The sequence below is a fragment of the Solea senegalensis genome, linkage group LG1 (genome assembly GCF_019176455.1).
Source record: "Solea senegalensis isolate Sse05_10M linkage group LG1, IFAPA_SoseM_1, whole genome shotgun sequence".
Lineage (NCBI taxonomy): Eukaryota > Metazoa > Chordata > Actinopteri > Pleuronectiformes > Soleidae > Solea > Solea senegalensis.
Window position 1 is genome coordinate 8,175,159 of NC_058021.1, and position 15,973 is coordinate 8,191,131.

At 39.5% G+C, this 15,973-nt stretch overlaps 2 protein-coding genes across 3 annotated transcripts; both read left to right on the top strand.

Moving 5' to 3' along the window:
• Positions 1-3,341: 3,341 nt before the first annotated feature.
• LOC122779599 (profilin-2-like) lies at positions 3,342-8,395 on the top strand. 2 transcript variants are annotated; one of them, XM_044042109.1, is made up of 3 exons: positions 3,342-3,653; positions 5,712-5,904; positions 6,404-8,395. In XM_044042109.1, exons 1-3 carry the CDS (start codon positions 3,525-3,527, stop codon positions 6,499-6,501), a joined length of 420 nt encoding a protein of 139 aa, XP_043898044.1. In that variant the 5' UTR covers positions 3,342-3,524; the 3' UTR covers positions 6,502-8,395. The 2 variants fall into 2 exon arrangements, with proteins under 2 accessions (XP_043898044.1, XP_043898034.1); XM_044042099.1 differs by having other exon boundaries at positions 3,346-3,653; positions 6,722-8,395.
• A 1,206-nt stretch (positions 8,396-9,601) lies between these two features.
• Positions 9,602-14,923, top strand: LOC122766848 (nascent polypeptide-associated complex subunit alpha, muscle-specific form-like). Its single transcript, XM_044022051.1, has 7 exons — positions 9,602-9,984; positions 10,112-10,300; positions 11,087-11,208; positions 11,285-11,450; positions 11,836-11,951; positions 12,021-14,759; positions 14,841-14,923. Exons 1-7 carry the CDS (start codon positions 9,708-9,710, stop codon positions 14,844-14,846), a joined length of 3,615 nt encoding a protein of 1,204 aa, XP_043877986.1. The 5' UTR covers positions 9,602-9,707; the 3' UTR covers positions 14,847-14,923.
• The last annotated feature ends 1,050 nt before the right edge of the window (positions 14,924-15,973 follow it).

Below are 15,973 nucleotides of genomic sequence, written 5' to 3' on the forward strand. Positions count from 1 at the left end.
ATTCTAGCTAGTTATTTTTATTGTTATGATATAGACATATAACATATGTACACACACATATAGTCCAGCTCTACCATTAAGGTATTGTACATAACTGCAATATATTGCCCAACATCTGTAGCTGTTAAAAGGATGTCTTTCCTTTCAACTAGAAAAAGTTGAGCAGTGTTTTCTACACTTTTTATATGTTGGATCCACTTCTTTAAGAATTAAAGGTTGCCACGACCTGCTTCACATCTAAATCGTGATAAGAATAAACCAGCCATTTCCAAGACAGACATGGTTGATTAATGAAACACTACTTCAAGTGTGGATGCATTATTTATTAAACCCTAAGTAAAAGGTTGGACTTTCACTCAGCCAATCCCAAAAATATCCCTTAGCTTGGCAGTGTTTAAAACAGACCTTGGTTAAAATCTTCCCAAAATGTACCCACCAGTGACCCTGTATTTCACAAACTTTGATGTATAGTAGTATTAATAATTAGTAATTCTCTTTCATGGCCTTTATGAATTGTGCATATTATGACATTGTTGAAATTGTCCGAGTATAGTTTTTAGAAACAATAAATGCAAATAAGTTACAAGTTATCTGTTGAATTGTTCTATGATTACACATTGTCCCTGTGAAAACAATAAATGAAATAAAATAAATACATTGCATCTCTAGCTATTGGAGCCCATTAAAGTGTTTCTGTGCTATATATATCGGAGTGCGGGTTCGCTTTAATTGTACACAAATGTGAAATGACAAATTGGAAATCTAGATATTTTTTTCATAAGTTATAGACTCACTTCACAGCATGACAACAGATAACATTCTGGAACCCATGTTAAGTACCTCAGTATGTCAAATAGACACAGCCTGTGTAAATGTCACTACCAACATTCCCTTGTCACACAACAGTGAGAACTACCAAGCATTTAACATAAACATCAGTGGCTACGACACAGCAACCGCCAAAACACTCCCCAATAGGATCTAATTAATTTGGCAGTTCTTTCTTTTGTTGTCTTCAATGACCAGCTGTATATCAATGCTGCCTTTTTCAAAGCAGAGGTCAAACTTTATCGGAGAGCCCTTGAATGCATCACTCTCTGTCCCTTCCTGCTGCAGTGTACATTGAAGTCTGCTGTGTAAGTTTGTCCAGTACAACCCCCTCACATGTATGACTTTTAAGTTTCTGGAATAAATTAAACAAATACATTTTTTTTACACTACAATTGTGTTTAACAGAATATGCCTGAAGTGACTCCTGTGATCATTAAACACCTCATAGTCTTTGTAAAGCTGAATATAGAAACGTTATGTAAGTCATAAAAAAGCATTAAATTGTGAGGGAATGTTGGGAGGCTAATGTACTCTGTTGAGGTTGGTTTAATATTACTGCATCTAGAGCAGATGAGGCAAAAAAACAGTTAATGTGGTATGGACGTTTTTATCATTTAAGTCAAAAGAAATGAAAGATAACTGTCACCTTCACTAATGTGACACCTTTTTATTTTTTAGCAAATATTCAAATGTAACGTTTTAAATATATGTAAATGTGGTCATTAACAATCAGCCAGACTGACATTCCCTGTCTTAAAACTAAATAATTTCCCTCAGACTAAATAAAGGTCTGAAGACATATGACTGCACCAGAAATAAACTGCTGACCGGATTATTCACAAACCATAGAGAACACTGCCCCTGGTGGCCAATGGGTGTATTCACCCCCCCATCGACTTCTTTTCCTTTTTTGGGTATTTTGAATGAACCTCGTGTTGGCTTACGCCACTTTAATGTATTGTTTTAAAATTATGAAACAGCAAATTGTCCACCAATGGAAATTCAAACAGCCTGACATGTTCAGTGATATGGGAAGAAATAAACATGTGCACCTGGGCTGACTTTGACCAGTCCTGAGTGACACACTTTGTTCGCTGATCAAGTTCAAATCTGTTTTAGAAGTGCAGGACTAAAATTGCTGCACATCATAGCAGAAATAATGAAGTAAAAGTTACTTTTTCAATTAAGTTGGGGTTCTTTCTTGTGTTGTGCAAAAAGGACAAGGGACACATTCATTCATTCATTAAAGGCAAATCTTTGCAAATTAAATTGCTGACAAAATAAAATATGTAAACACATAATGTATCAGTCAAAATGGGTCAAAGTCACAAATGCTTTCACTTTCTCACTCACTCAGGGACCTTAATTCGGCAATTCACCTGTCCTCACCATTCACTGCCAAAGCTTCCAGTGCGTGAATTTGTTTTAAATGTATTTATTATTTTTATAACATTTTTTTAGGTAAGGGATGTGATTTAAAACGTAGCAAAGTAGACAAGTTGCCATTATACTTTTAAAAATCACTTATTGATTCAAAGACATAATACATAATTCAGCTACTTTTTGGGTAATAGGAGGAGGGATTCAAGGCTGGGGTAAATGAAGATCATGATACAGGGGCTTACAGATGTTCCTGGTTTTAAAGTTTTATCACTAAAAGCCTTCAATGCTTCAATGACACAGATATTATTTTTGTCTGGTCTGGTTAAAGTTCAGTATCGGTATTTAAGATGTCACAGACTGAGAATAAAAAATGACATTGGTTTTATATATGTATGTATATTATACATACATATATACATTTGTTCATATATAATAAACAAATGTCTGTTACCTACCAACTATTATCAAATGAGTACACACAATGCTGATTAAGCCTTTCAGTGTTTCAGTGCCAGTTTTGCAAACCAGTGTCACAAAGTTGTCTTTGTGTCCTTGACCAAGACAGTTTGTGACTGAATGACAAAAAGCAGCTCATCAAGTTTATATAAATACATACCATTACCAACCCTTCTTCTTCTGATTTGATTTGGCTGTAACGAGTAACAAAGATAGTAAGAGGAGATGAAGTGAAGTAATAGTAAAAGTTGCTTGAAAAATAAATAAAGTTCAGATATGTGAATTTTGTAGTTAAGTACAGTAACAAAATTACTTCGTAATATTTCAACACTGTGTTTATCCTAGATTTAACATATTACTTTGTGTTTCCTATTGAAAAAATAAAACTACAATTAAAAGAGGTTTTTTTTTTCCAGTGTTGTTTTCATAAAACTGATATATAATGTCATAAAGCCCCATGAGTCACGTGGACATTGGACATGTCCACTGCTCTCTCATGTGATGTGATTAAGTGAATGAAAGAATCAATGACTTCATGATTAAATCAGTCATCTGTGTGTGTTTGTGTCGCCCTCAGACAGTTAACTCTTCGCTGAGCTGATAAGTCCCTCTTTATTCCGCCGCGATAAAAGCGCCGGCAGCTCATTGTGCGGAGTGATCTGATACGGACTACACCCAGCCGCCTCACTGCCCTGCCTGGCTTCCTTTGATGCCCCAGCCTTGGCGTTGGACAACGTCGGAGTGCGGGTTAGGTTGGATATTCCAAATTCGCTTGCGGGTTGTCCTGTCGTCTGGAAACCTTTCTTAATAAGCTGTAGGGTTTCTTTTTTATTTGAAGCACACATTTCTTGAATATGTCTTGGCAAAGCTACGTGGAAAACCTGATGGCCGATGGCAGCTGTCAGGATGGCGCCATTGTTGGGTATACGGACGCCAAATATGTTTGGGCAGCACATGCCGGCGGTACTTTCAACAATATAACGGTAAGAGCGATTGAAATGGTGTAATGAGGCAGAAGGTGTGTCTCTGGGTTGGTGGTACTGTGTGTTAACGGTCGCAAGAATAAATTGCGTGTAGAAAAACCGTTACCTCCCAGGATATAAATGACTAGCAAGCTAACGGTACGCGTGCTAGCTAGCTTCATCGGTGGCCTGTCGCGGTTATTTCCTGCTAAGGAAATGCTGCGGGATTAGACCTCGTGTGTCTCGTATAGGATTTAACACACCGGGGCTTGCTTGATGGCAGAAGACATGAATCCGTCATATTGCCACCGACATGAATTGATGAAAATTACAACAGACTGCGAATTTAGCCCGGTGCTAATTTAAAACCAGCGAAGAGACGTTGTGTGTGTGTGTGTGTGTGTGTGAGTTTAGGGAGCGTGCATGCTTTTGTGCGAACGGCCGCTTGGAGAAGAAAACGTTAAGCTGCCGGTTTACCGGTTCACTGGCGTTCGGTCAGCCTACAATACATCTGCGTGACATTTTCCTTTTATGCACGAAATACGGATAATATTATTGTAGCTAATGTAATCGTTGCCTTAAATTCTAACAGCTCTTTTTGAGATTGAAAATCCCTTATGTAATGGGGTCCAGATCAAGACCGGCAGCAGCACATTTCACATGATTACAGACAAAACAACAAAGTAAAATTGACAGGGTCATCATCACGTCCTTGTAATATTCATCTTAAATAAGATTCAAATACAGTCATTAGATTACATTAGACTTTATGGATCCCACACTGGGGAAATTCACACGTTGCAGCAGTTAATAGAACATGACACAATAGAATAGAAATGGAACAAAATAGAATAAATTGTAGTGCAAAGTATACAGTTACATGTAGAAAGAGTATCAAATGACTTCTTTATGGTTTGGGACTTTTTTCCACCTGACTGGCCCTCTACTGGCCAGACTAGATGCTCTGTGGTCCCCAGGTCATTTGAGTTTGAGACCCCTGGTCTACAGCCACATTTGCCTGGCTCCAAGTGAGACATTATCCACAGAGTCTCCAAGTGGTGGAGTTATGTTCTCTCGGAATGGTAATTGTTTGTGTATTAAATGTCAAAAGGTGTGATGTGTTCCAAATGCTGGTTTACTTGGCCAAGTGGTCTGGTATTTAAGGGGTGGAGCTAGACATGCTGCAATCTGTTGATTGGTTTGACAGAAAGAATCAATATCTGGTGAAAAAGGAATTGAATGGTTTAATGTGTTGCATTCTTTATTATATTGATTGGCGGTCCACATCGTCTTGCTAATATAATGTCATGCTATGTACTTAGTTGACACTAAGACAACATCAAGCTGAATTGCAGTGTATCACTTGGTTTAAATGCAGTGAAGTGAAATATAATTTTCCCCAATTCAGTACAGATGTTCACAACATGTAAGCGAAATAAATCCTGAAAGCAAAGGCCCTCATTATATAACAATTTATGAAAAATGTAGGTTCCTCGGTAATGAGGTGAGAAACCCAATATGGCCAAAGCAGTACATTTGCTGTTGACTGTCAGTTGATGATTGGAATTGTTGGGAGTCAACCAGTTTGCTGATAATTTAATTTATGACTTGTTTGGTCTACCTGGTTAATAAATGCCAAACATTTTTTCAAAAAGTAATTTCTGTTTTGTTAATTTAACAGTTCAGAACTTTTTATGTTGCATAAAAGCAGCAAACTGTATATATTATTTAATCCTGGAGAATATATTGAGCATTTTGCTTTGAAATCGAGTTGAAACAACAGTTTCAATGGTTGTCTCAGTGAAAAAATATGCTTATATAGACATTGCTATCGAATTCTAAGAATATTGAACCTTTCTATCTTAAAGTACCTAAACAACCTGTTTCATCCCTTTTTTAAAGGGGGCACATATTTCCATGTGAACATTTATATAATAATAATATATATATAAATATTATATAATAATTATTAATATTGTATCCTAAGGTTAGAATAAATACATGCTACTCATGTTTCTCAAAACATACTTGAAATCTGACTCACTTTTACCCAATTCTGTGTTTTTTCATGTTTTCCAGTCTCAAGAAATTGATGTCCTTGTCGGTAAGGATAGGGAGAGCTTTTTCACCAATGGTCTCACTCTGGGCTCAAAGAAATGTTCAGTCCTCAGAGACAGCCTCCAGGATGAGGGGGACTGGACAATGGACATCAGGACAAAGAGCCAAGGAGGAGAGCCTACATACAATATTTCTTTGGGAAAAGCAGGAAAAGGTAAAAGTCATTTCTAACAATTTTTTCTTGTAATTACAATGCAAGAAATGCCACCTTCATGGGTTTAAACCATAGTGTTAAATATTATGAAAGCATTACAGTTTGAGACTTACCCTCATACAGTTTTGTAGTGCTGACTGAAAATCATACTTCTCACATTGTCATCATGAGATAATTTACCCATGAGCTTCCAAAGTGAGAAACACTGATTGTTAGGAATAATTTCCCTCCTTCATTTTCCCAACATAGCTCACTTTTTTTTCTTCTGTTTTTCCTTCGGGTTGTCTGTTGACCTCTTTAAACATTTCAACACTGAATCGACAGTCCAGGATGCAGCAGCATATCAGTCCAATTGATAACTAGGCTAAACTGATCTTGCAGACAGTGTTAGTGCTGCATGTCCCTGTGCTAAACACTTGGGGTGACAATCCTTCTTTCTTGCAAAGCCTTTACCCTTTCACTTTTCTTAACTGTCCCTTTTCTATCTCTTCTTTTTCAGTTTTGGTTCTTGTAATGGGCAAAGAAGGGGTCCATGGAGGTGGATTGAATAAGAAGGCTTACTCAATGGCAAAATACTTGAGGGATTCAGGATTTTAATGTTTTCAAGCTTGTTCAGATAAAATTGAGGGACAAAAAAAGAAGAGAACAGAAATATTGCTGTTAACGTTTCTCCTGCAAGCAGTCAAATGTCTTGGAAACTTTTTAATAGCAATGAAGAGTGGTAAGATCCTGTGTCACCTTTGTCCCCCCCCCCTTATCCTGTAGGGGGGAGACTCTTCAATTTTGTTCATTTCTCTTTTTTTTCCTTGTGCTCCAGTATTGGTTTTAGTCATGGCAAAGGATGGGGTCCATGGTGGAACTCTTAACAAGAAAGCATATGAAATGGCTGACTACCTGAGGAAGTCTGGATACTGAGCAACCTCTCCACCCATCCATCAACTTAGCAGCTTGCTCGCACTCAACCGCATTGTCGACACTACTTCCAGCATTAGAAGGCATACAAAATTACTTTATCCACATTCTTTTATATACTCCACCCCCGTTTTTTTGTATGAAAAACCCCCTCCCCACTTGAGCATTATACTTCTCATATTTTGGGCATGACAGCAATGGCATGTTCTTGCTAAAATATTGCAAAGTGTAATACAAATGTTAAGTCTAAACTCGCGTGGTGCAAAATTCACTAAGCAGCTGGCTCATTTCAAGGGGAAGTCCACATGTAATGTTGCATAATTGGTGAAGAATAAAGCTTTTTTTTTTTTCATTTTAAGCATCATTAGAATATGCCATTTTTCCCATCAGCATGTGGGCATTTAAAAGTTGCATGCACACCTCTTTAGCATACAGATCCCACTCCTCATCTCTCTGTCCCAGCATTATATTCCAGCCAAAACCATCTTCTCACCTGCCTCCATCTCCCAAGTCGTCATAGCCTTCATTTAAGAAATGACAAAATTCCTCTGACAAAGTCCTGTATGTGTGTTCCTGCTCACCACCGCCAGGCACAACCTCTGTTACCCACCATCACATGCTTTTGCTGTTGTACCTGAATGTGGTCTTAGAAGTTAATGATGTGGTGTTGGGCTGTTTTCTGAGTGAAGTGTGTAAGGTCAGCGACACTGAGGCCTCTAGATGTTAAGATGCTTCCACACGTCCTGGAGTCTCAGACATTCCACCTCTGCAACAGCTCGGACATTTGTCAGTCAGCTCCTGCTACATGTTTCTTCCATCCCCTTTGGACCAATTGTCAGTGTAAGAGGATTATCAGAATGACTTGATCTTTTTCAGATGGATGATTGTTGGAATTCACTGTTAACTGTAAACGATTGACAACTTCCGATGACTGTACAACATTTAACTGCTTCTTTAGACTTCAGCACTACTTAAACTTTTTGCCACTAATTTGAACTGTTGCTAACTTCATGTCCATTAATTGATGAAATGGCAATTTCATTTTACTACATTATAAATGCATTTTGAGTGTAAACCCAGGCTGTTGGGCTCCAGCACCTTGGGATTATTTGCCTTGTGCTTTAGACATCAAAGGTGTATTCTCACAATGTCATAGTATGGTACTTTGAAGTATATTTAAAAGAAAATTAACTGTGTACACTAAACATTGAAAATGGTGTTGGTTGGAATAAGAACATTTGTAAGTTGTCTTGTGAAACTTTTCTGAAAATAACTGTGTATTCTGTGCCATAAAAATCAATCCGATCTGTTGCTACTATGAGATGGATTTTTAATTGCTTCCCCAGCAAGAAGTAACTTTTAATGGCACTTTCCCAAGGGATGTTTTGGCATCGGTGATCTCAAGAATTGTGGATTATGTACAGAATTAAAAAAAATGGAAAAAAAAATTGAAATGGTCTTTTTTTTGTCTTTGTTCGAGATGGAATCTACTTCTGACGCAATCTGTTTTGAATGCCATGAATTGATGAGACCTTGTTTACAGATGGATCAAATAAATGTAATTCCAACCAGAGGCAAAGCCAGTATGTCCTGCCTAATGCTTTTTAGTATGAATTTTGATGTAGACCGATGCTAAAGTTCCAAAGACTAACTGATATTAAGTTAAAACTAATTATATTAATAATACAATAACCTGATGGGACCCTAATGTGGGATCAACCAGAAATGTATTCCACTGCTGGGTTAGAAAAACCTCAAGGTGATACTGAGGTTTATACATTTGTTAGGTGTCACTGCACATTACATTTAAGCGGTTTGTATCAGGATCATGTTATCACAGACAATCAACAATGATAGAAGGGAAACTTCCTTCCTTCTGGCCAGTTATTTTTTTTAGGAATCAAAAGGGAAAAAGTAAGGTTATTTGGAGCAGAAAAGTACACTTCTGTGGAGTCACTCTTAGCATAATGACATTTCTCACACAGTCAGGCCCAGACAACACATTGTTCAATTTGGAAGTGAACTACTAGCCTTCAAGAAAAAAAAGCCAATAAGCCAATATTCTGCATAATCAGGAAACCTTTTACTCGCACTGAACGGCAGGTGGTACGGTGAAGAGTACGGGAAGCAGAAGTCTAGATATCTTTAGATACATTCAGGTATCCAAATAGTGTTTATCGTAGGTTATTTGGTTTCATTTTGTAGTTAAAGAGTGTACATTTAGTGCAAATTTTGAAAACCACTTGTTTGCAGCAAATACAATGTCTGCTGTTATTTTTCAATTCATATTCAGTATCACCACACATACTGCTTCACCTTTCACAGATTTTACTACCCAATAACACAATATAATATAATTTATATTATTACATTTCTATCAATAATGCTCAAGCACAGCTGTCTCCTAGGTGGTGGGAGGGGGGCCCAATTCAAATTGAGTTTCGGGCCCTGGAGGCAGATGATCCCTGTGGCGACCTCTAAAGGGAGAACCCGAAAGAAGAACATATTTGTCACAGCAGCCCAAAACATAGGACAATTAAACACCCCAACACTGGTTTATCACCTCATGACCTCACATGTCACTCTGCCTGTCGTTACCATAGCATTACATGAAATGTGCACCACATAATGTGGTTCCTATGACTCTAGAAGACCAACGATGACACTAAATGAAATCTCATGTCACATTATAGCGTTAGTTTCATTTGGTTCAGACGTTGAGCCTGTTGATTGGCAACACCTGCTGAGGTCAGGTGTTTAATCGCTCGTCATTAGGAACAAACCCCATGCGCACTGAAGTTAATAGCGGGTGCAAAGGTGAGTCAGTAAGAGGAGTTTAGGGTTTGCCTGTCACCTGTGTGTGTGTGTGTGCCGTGCTTTCCTCTATCACAATGGCGTACTGTGAGAGCGGGGGAGCTAGGATTTTACTATGTTTAGGGCTTTTGGTGGTCGCTAGTTCATTTTGCAGATGTAGAGTCCTGTCGAGGCTTAAGTCACTGGGTAAATTAAAAGAAGACTCGGCGCTGAGCCAAGGGCAAGTTGAAGGAAGCGGTCTACGCAGCGGGAGACTCGTAATTGGGCCAAACTCTGTGCAGGATGTTAAACGAAAAGGAACCAGGACCACTAAGAAACGTCTGAGATTTGATACTGATTACCAGGCAGATATGGGTATGACATTTTGCTTTCATTATGACTTTAATACTGTTCAATTCAATTAAATATCTGACTTGCATAAAAAGTAGTTGGTGTGGTGCTACTTAAGTAAAAATATATGTGTATATATATTTTTAAAAAGTTTGGGCAGAAGCAAGACAAGCTCAAGGACAAGGACAAGGTGAAGGCTTTTCAATGCCAAAACAGGACAATTCAGCAGTGGAGCGACTCCTTGGACTGGAACCTAAGGTGGAATGCACAGGAGACTCCATGAAGCTTAAAGTCCATGATTCTGCTTCTACACCTGGGTCTCTGTTCTATGTGGACAGGGGTAAGTTAATTTGGTGTTGTGGTTATACATACTCACTGGCCACTATATGAGGTACAACTAATATAGGTATTTTGCCTACAGAACAACAGCCTCAAATCTTAATTGTTAATTGTGCTAAAAATATTCCTCTGTAAATTTGGCTCCACCACACCTGATGACTTTGGAAGTACAGTGATCTCATTGCCATGTTAAGATGATTAGAGCTGTGTGACACGTGTTATCCTGCTGGAATTAGCTTACAAAAAATTACACCGCTGCCAGCAAGCAGCCTGAACTGTTGACACAGGGCAGGATGGATCCATGCTTGCATGTTTTTACACCAGCAGTCTGACCGGATCATGCAAATGTTGCAACAGAAATCAAGATTTATCACGAGACCTATTATCCAGTTCTGAAGTACCTGTGCAAATTATAGTCTCTATGTAATGTTCTGGGCTGACGGGAGTGGCATCCACACCCATGTCGTAGTCTTCTCAATTCAGATGCTCTGTTAAAACCTCACCAGGTTGGCTTGACCTACATGCCCAAATGCTTTGAGTTGCTGCTATGTGATATATTATCCATGCTGATTAAGTATTTGAAAAACCAGTGTAATGTTTACATTTATCATAATTACAACCCAATACTGAAACATGTTTTTCATTTTTCAACATCTAACAGTTCATTTACAAATTGTAAATACACTGTACATATTAAAAGACCAAGCTATCTACTGCAGTCATTTGAGTACAATAAGGTTGATTCTGATTTTATTTTATTAATATTTTGTCATTTGTAATCATTTAGGAAGTCAATATTCTCCTCTACCTCTGTCCAAGTTGCCACCAAGCTGTGGATACACAATGACATCAACAAGGAGAGATTTTGTCTTGGTTGCACCCTATGACGGCTGCTTTGTGTCTCTTCAGGTGGGACACTTTCTAAAAGCAGAAGACACTCGCGATTTACATACTTGGAATATTAAAAACCTATTGTTTGTTTCAGGAGGACAATTATGTTCTTCCTCTGCGTTGGCATGGGTTACCAGTGAGAATGTCATGCCCTCTTATGAGACCGTCTTCACCTAGCCCGCCGATGGTCACCTGCCACTGTGAGGGCATGGTTATAAGAACAGAATGGATACTCGCTGTGGATAAAATCAAAGTAAACTGTAAGTTTGTTTTGCTTTTGACACTGTAGATCTTTGTTAAGAAGATGTAGATGTTTGTTAATCAAGAGAGTAACGATGTTACATGCATTTGGTTGTGCTGGGTGTTTTTTTTTTTTGCTTCATAACTGTGTTGTCTGCATTTATTTCTGCTTTTACACAACACATTGATACAACATAGTTTTTGCTAGATGACATCAAGTTAGTCTGAAATAAATTTCTAGTAGTCTTCTATATACTTACTTTTGGTTGCTTACACTAAAATACCTCTCCTATGCACTTAATTGTTAGTACCTCATGCCACTAAGCCATCTAAACCAGACTGAAGTTATGCATTGAAATCTTTACCGTTGCCTTTTTTGTGCTTGATTGTGATATTGCCTTACAGTGAATGGTAACTGGGAACCACTGATGGATGCCTCATCTAAATGTGGGTTCAGTGTAGTTGTACATCCTGAGGGTGTAGTCATCTCTGTTCACTATGCACCCTGCCTGGAGAAAAAGGTACAGAACATATTTCTTTGTTTACAAAAAAAGTCCACCAAAATGTGTAACAAGCATTTCGTGTTGCAGGATGGCATGTACACACTAGAGCTGACTGGAGATGGACAAACTAAGATTTCCTGCCCTGTCCTGTTTGAAACGCAACCTAAACCCACAGGAAAGGATCCAGAAAAGCAACCTGAAATGCCAGGCAAAGGGGTGCATCATACCATCCCACCCCGAACTCCATGTCCTCAGTCTGCAGTTCCTGAAGTCCCAAGTATTCCTCAGAACCCAGATGTACCATACCAGAAACCAAAGTGGCCAAAGGAAACTGGGCAATCTCAGTTGCCCTTCTATCCTCAGTCTCCCTATTTCTTCTACCCTTATCCAGACACTAAACCTTTACCTACTGCACAGCCATCCACCTCTCCTATACCCAAGAAAACTGATGGACTGCAAATTAAACAAACTCTTCCTCCCTTCATCCCACCCCAAGCTCCAAATCCTCAGTCTGTAGTTCCTGAGGTCCCAAGTATCCCTCAGAACCCAGAGGTACCATACCAGAAACCAAATTGGCCAAAGGAAACTGGGCAATCTCAGTTGCCCTTCTATCCTCAGTCTCCCTATTTCTTCTACCCTTATCCAGACACTAAACCTTTACCTACTGCACAGCCATCCACCTCTCCTATACCCAAGAAAACTGATGGACTGCAAATTAAACAAACTCTTCCTCCCTTCATCCCACCCCAAGCTCCAAATCCTCAGTCTGTAGTTCCTGAGGTCCCAAGTATCCCTCAGAACCCAGAGGTACCATACCAGAAACCAAATTGGCCAAAGGAAACTGGGCAATCTCAGTTGCCCTTCTATCCTCAGTCTCCCTATTTCTTCTACCCTTATCCAGACACTAAACTTTTACCTACTGCACAGCCATCCACCTCTCCTATACCCAAGAAAACTGATGGACTGCAAATTAAACAAACTGTCCCCCCATTTAATCTGCCAGTTGCTCCTCAGGGACAAGTTCCTTTGCCATTTTTTCCTTATACCTGGCCACCCCAACCTGAAAAAGTGCCTGAACACCCAGCACAGACTCCAGCCACACAACCACCACCAGTTGAAAACCCTTTTAACCCTTATCCATACTATGTTAAGCCACCTAATCCTAATCACTTTCCTGCACAGAAGCCTGAACTGATCCCAGTGTCTCCTCCAGCTATCCAAATTTCTAATGGCCAAAGACCCCCAAACCATGAAACTCCACCACCACAAGGTAAATATGTCCCAAATCCATTTAACCCCCCACCTGAAGGACCTCCTTCAAGTGGGCCTGTGCCACAGAAACCACCAGTTTCTCAGGAACCAAAGGGACAAGTTTATCAGCCATTCAACCAATTACCCTTTTGGCCACCTGTCTGGCCTCAGGGCCCTTTCCAGACTCGCATGCCTCCTATACAGGAAAATCAACCAGCTCAGAAGCCAATGGATAAACCTTCATATCCTCAAGCACCAAAAACTCCCACTGAAAAGCCAGCTCCAAGTGAGCAACCTCCTCATGTCAAACCTCAAAATGGCCAGTTTTATCTTCCTAACATTTACTACCCACTGCAGCCCCAACTACCTCAGCCTGTAACACCTGCTCCATCCACTCAGCCACCAAAACAGATCACCACTGCTCAACCAAAAAATGATGACACAGCCTCACAAAGCCCACAATCAGGCTATCCATATATGCCCCCAATGCTCTGCCCTCAAGTTTGTCCATCAGGGTTTTCTAACTGTTGTCCACAAATTGCTTTCCATCAACACCTGCATCATTTTGTTCCGCCTGGATTTGGCAATTATTTGACTGCTCCTCCCCCTCAAGAGCCAAGTGAGGCAGCAACAACCACACAATCTTCCACTTCACCTCACCCCCTTACTAAGAATGAAAAGCACCCATATCTCTTGCCACTAGATGGCATTCATGCTGCACCAGGAGGTGTTCCCAGGGACACTTCAAATACTAAACCAATTTACCCCTATTTTATACCAAATAAACACTATTCATATGAACCACAAAAGGAGATGCTTGAAAACTCTCCACAAACCCAAACAGCAGATCAGTACAATACTCCTGATGGTCCAGGAAATCCAGTGGTGCCATATTACATCCAGCCAACAGGACAGCAAATGAGCCAACTGTTACCTGTGGACATGAATCCTCCGTCTTGGCATGATTTCATGTCTGTTATTGCCCAGTATCAACAGCAGCATTTCGCAAATGAGCAAAGTGAACCATCCGCTAAGAAACTGCACCAATCTGATGAGGGATCAATTGAGCAGACTCGTACTAAAGTTCTCAGTGTACTTGATCGCCCTCTTGTCCCTTACTCCATGCTGCAAGATGATCAAGCACCCACTAATTCCTCTCACTCTTATGAAAGTGGCTCAAAGAAACCCAGTCATAAAAGGACCATCCAACCCAAACTTGAGTCACAGGGTTATATACTTTTACAGCGTGGCCCGCCAGGTAGGGAGCCCGACCGTCTGGATAGTGACTTTCATCATCCCAATTTAAACCCCCCTCAGGAAAATCTGCAACGCCCAGGATGGCTTGAAAAAATGTCCAATCCTCTACCTGTGGAATACAGGCCACGACCTGTTGATGAATCAGCTATAGATCGTTCCCATTTGGTGCCTCTGTCCTCAGACGGGTCTTTGAGTGCAGCACATTTCAAGTCTGAATTCATTAAATCCTTGAAAGACATGTGGAAGCCCACTACTCATAACTCCAACCAAAAGAAGCCTATGGTCCAACAAAGGCATTTCAGTGATGGAGCCCAGCAGGTGACCACCTTAAGTACTGTTTCTTGCTTTTTTGTCTTTAAGAGAACCCATTTTTTGACTATTGTGCTTGTTGTCTTGCAGGACTAAAGTAATCTGCCCAAAGTGGAGTTTGAAATTGGAAGCTGTAGAGGTAGATAAGCGAATAAAAAAAAATGTAAATGTTACCTGAGCTTGTTTCTTTTTCCATAAGCAATTTTTTTTTAGCTGGTTTGCTTTTTTGTAATAGTTGGGAAAACAAAATCTTTCTTATACATTGTCAGATAATTCAATATCTTTTGGCACAGATGTTAAAGGATTTTCTCTTGATGGCTTACTTGTTATAATGCATATATCCGGTTTTGGTACATTGACCCATTCATTCATGTAAATACACATGTACTAATTAATCGGCTGTGACCTTAAGTGCAGTCAGTTCTGTCCTTTTTTGCAAAAATGGACAGAACTTAACACTTTAAAACTAATCTGAGCTGAAACCCTGCAAAATTTTGTTATAAAATAGTAAAAAAGTTTTCTCTTTTCATAAACCCTGCCACATATGTCTGGTGTGATGTGGTGGAAGACCAAGAGATGTGAAGTAATGAGTTTAGAGCAAAAAAACCCTGATAAGATCACAAACAAATGGTATATTAATGACAGAAGGTTCCCGGTAGCTGGGTCAAACTTGTGCAAACAAGGAATTGCTAGATCACCTTTGGATTCTAACTGGGTCCATGGAATGGAGAGCAGTGATTGGTCAGCTGCTTGGTTGTTTATAGGTCTGTGTTCTGAGTGTACTGGATAAACAAACATACTTTTTCAACTTGTAACTTAATATGGGTATATGTCCTAAAGCCCATGACTTTTATACATTTATCTCCAACAAACTTGGAGTATTGGTGGTGTTTAATGTGTAAGAAACAAAATAATCTCATCCTCACTAGTTATACCTGTTAACTTTTCTACTGTTACCTGTCAAAATGGCTGCGGCGGCCCATTTCACTTATTTAGATATGTCAATGGGTTCACTGGAACGTCATTGGTGTAAGTCAACATGATCAGCAAACACGCCGTTTTGCAATCACCAATCACATGTGATCATGAATGATCCCATGCATTCTGGTGCCAGTTTATTCATTGAAAGTTCTCGAGGTCATTGTGTCCTCAGCAGATCTTTCACCAACTGTCTGATTTCATTTTAAAGACTACAATGACGAAAAAGCAAGACGACAAAATGG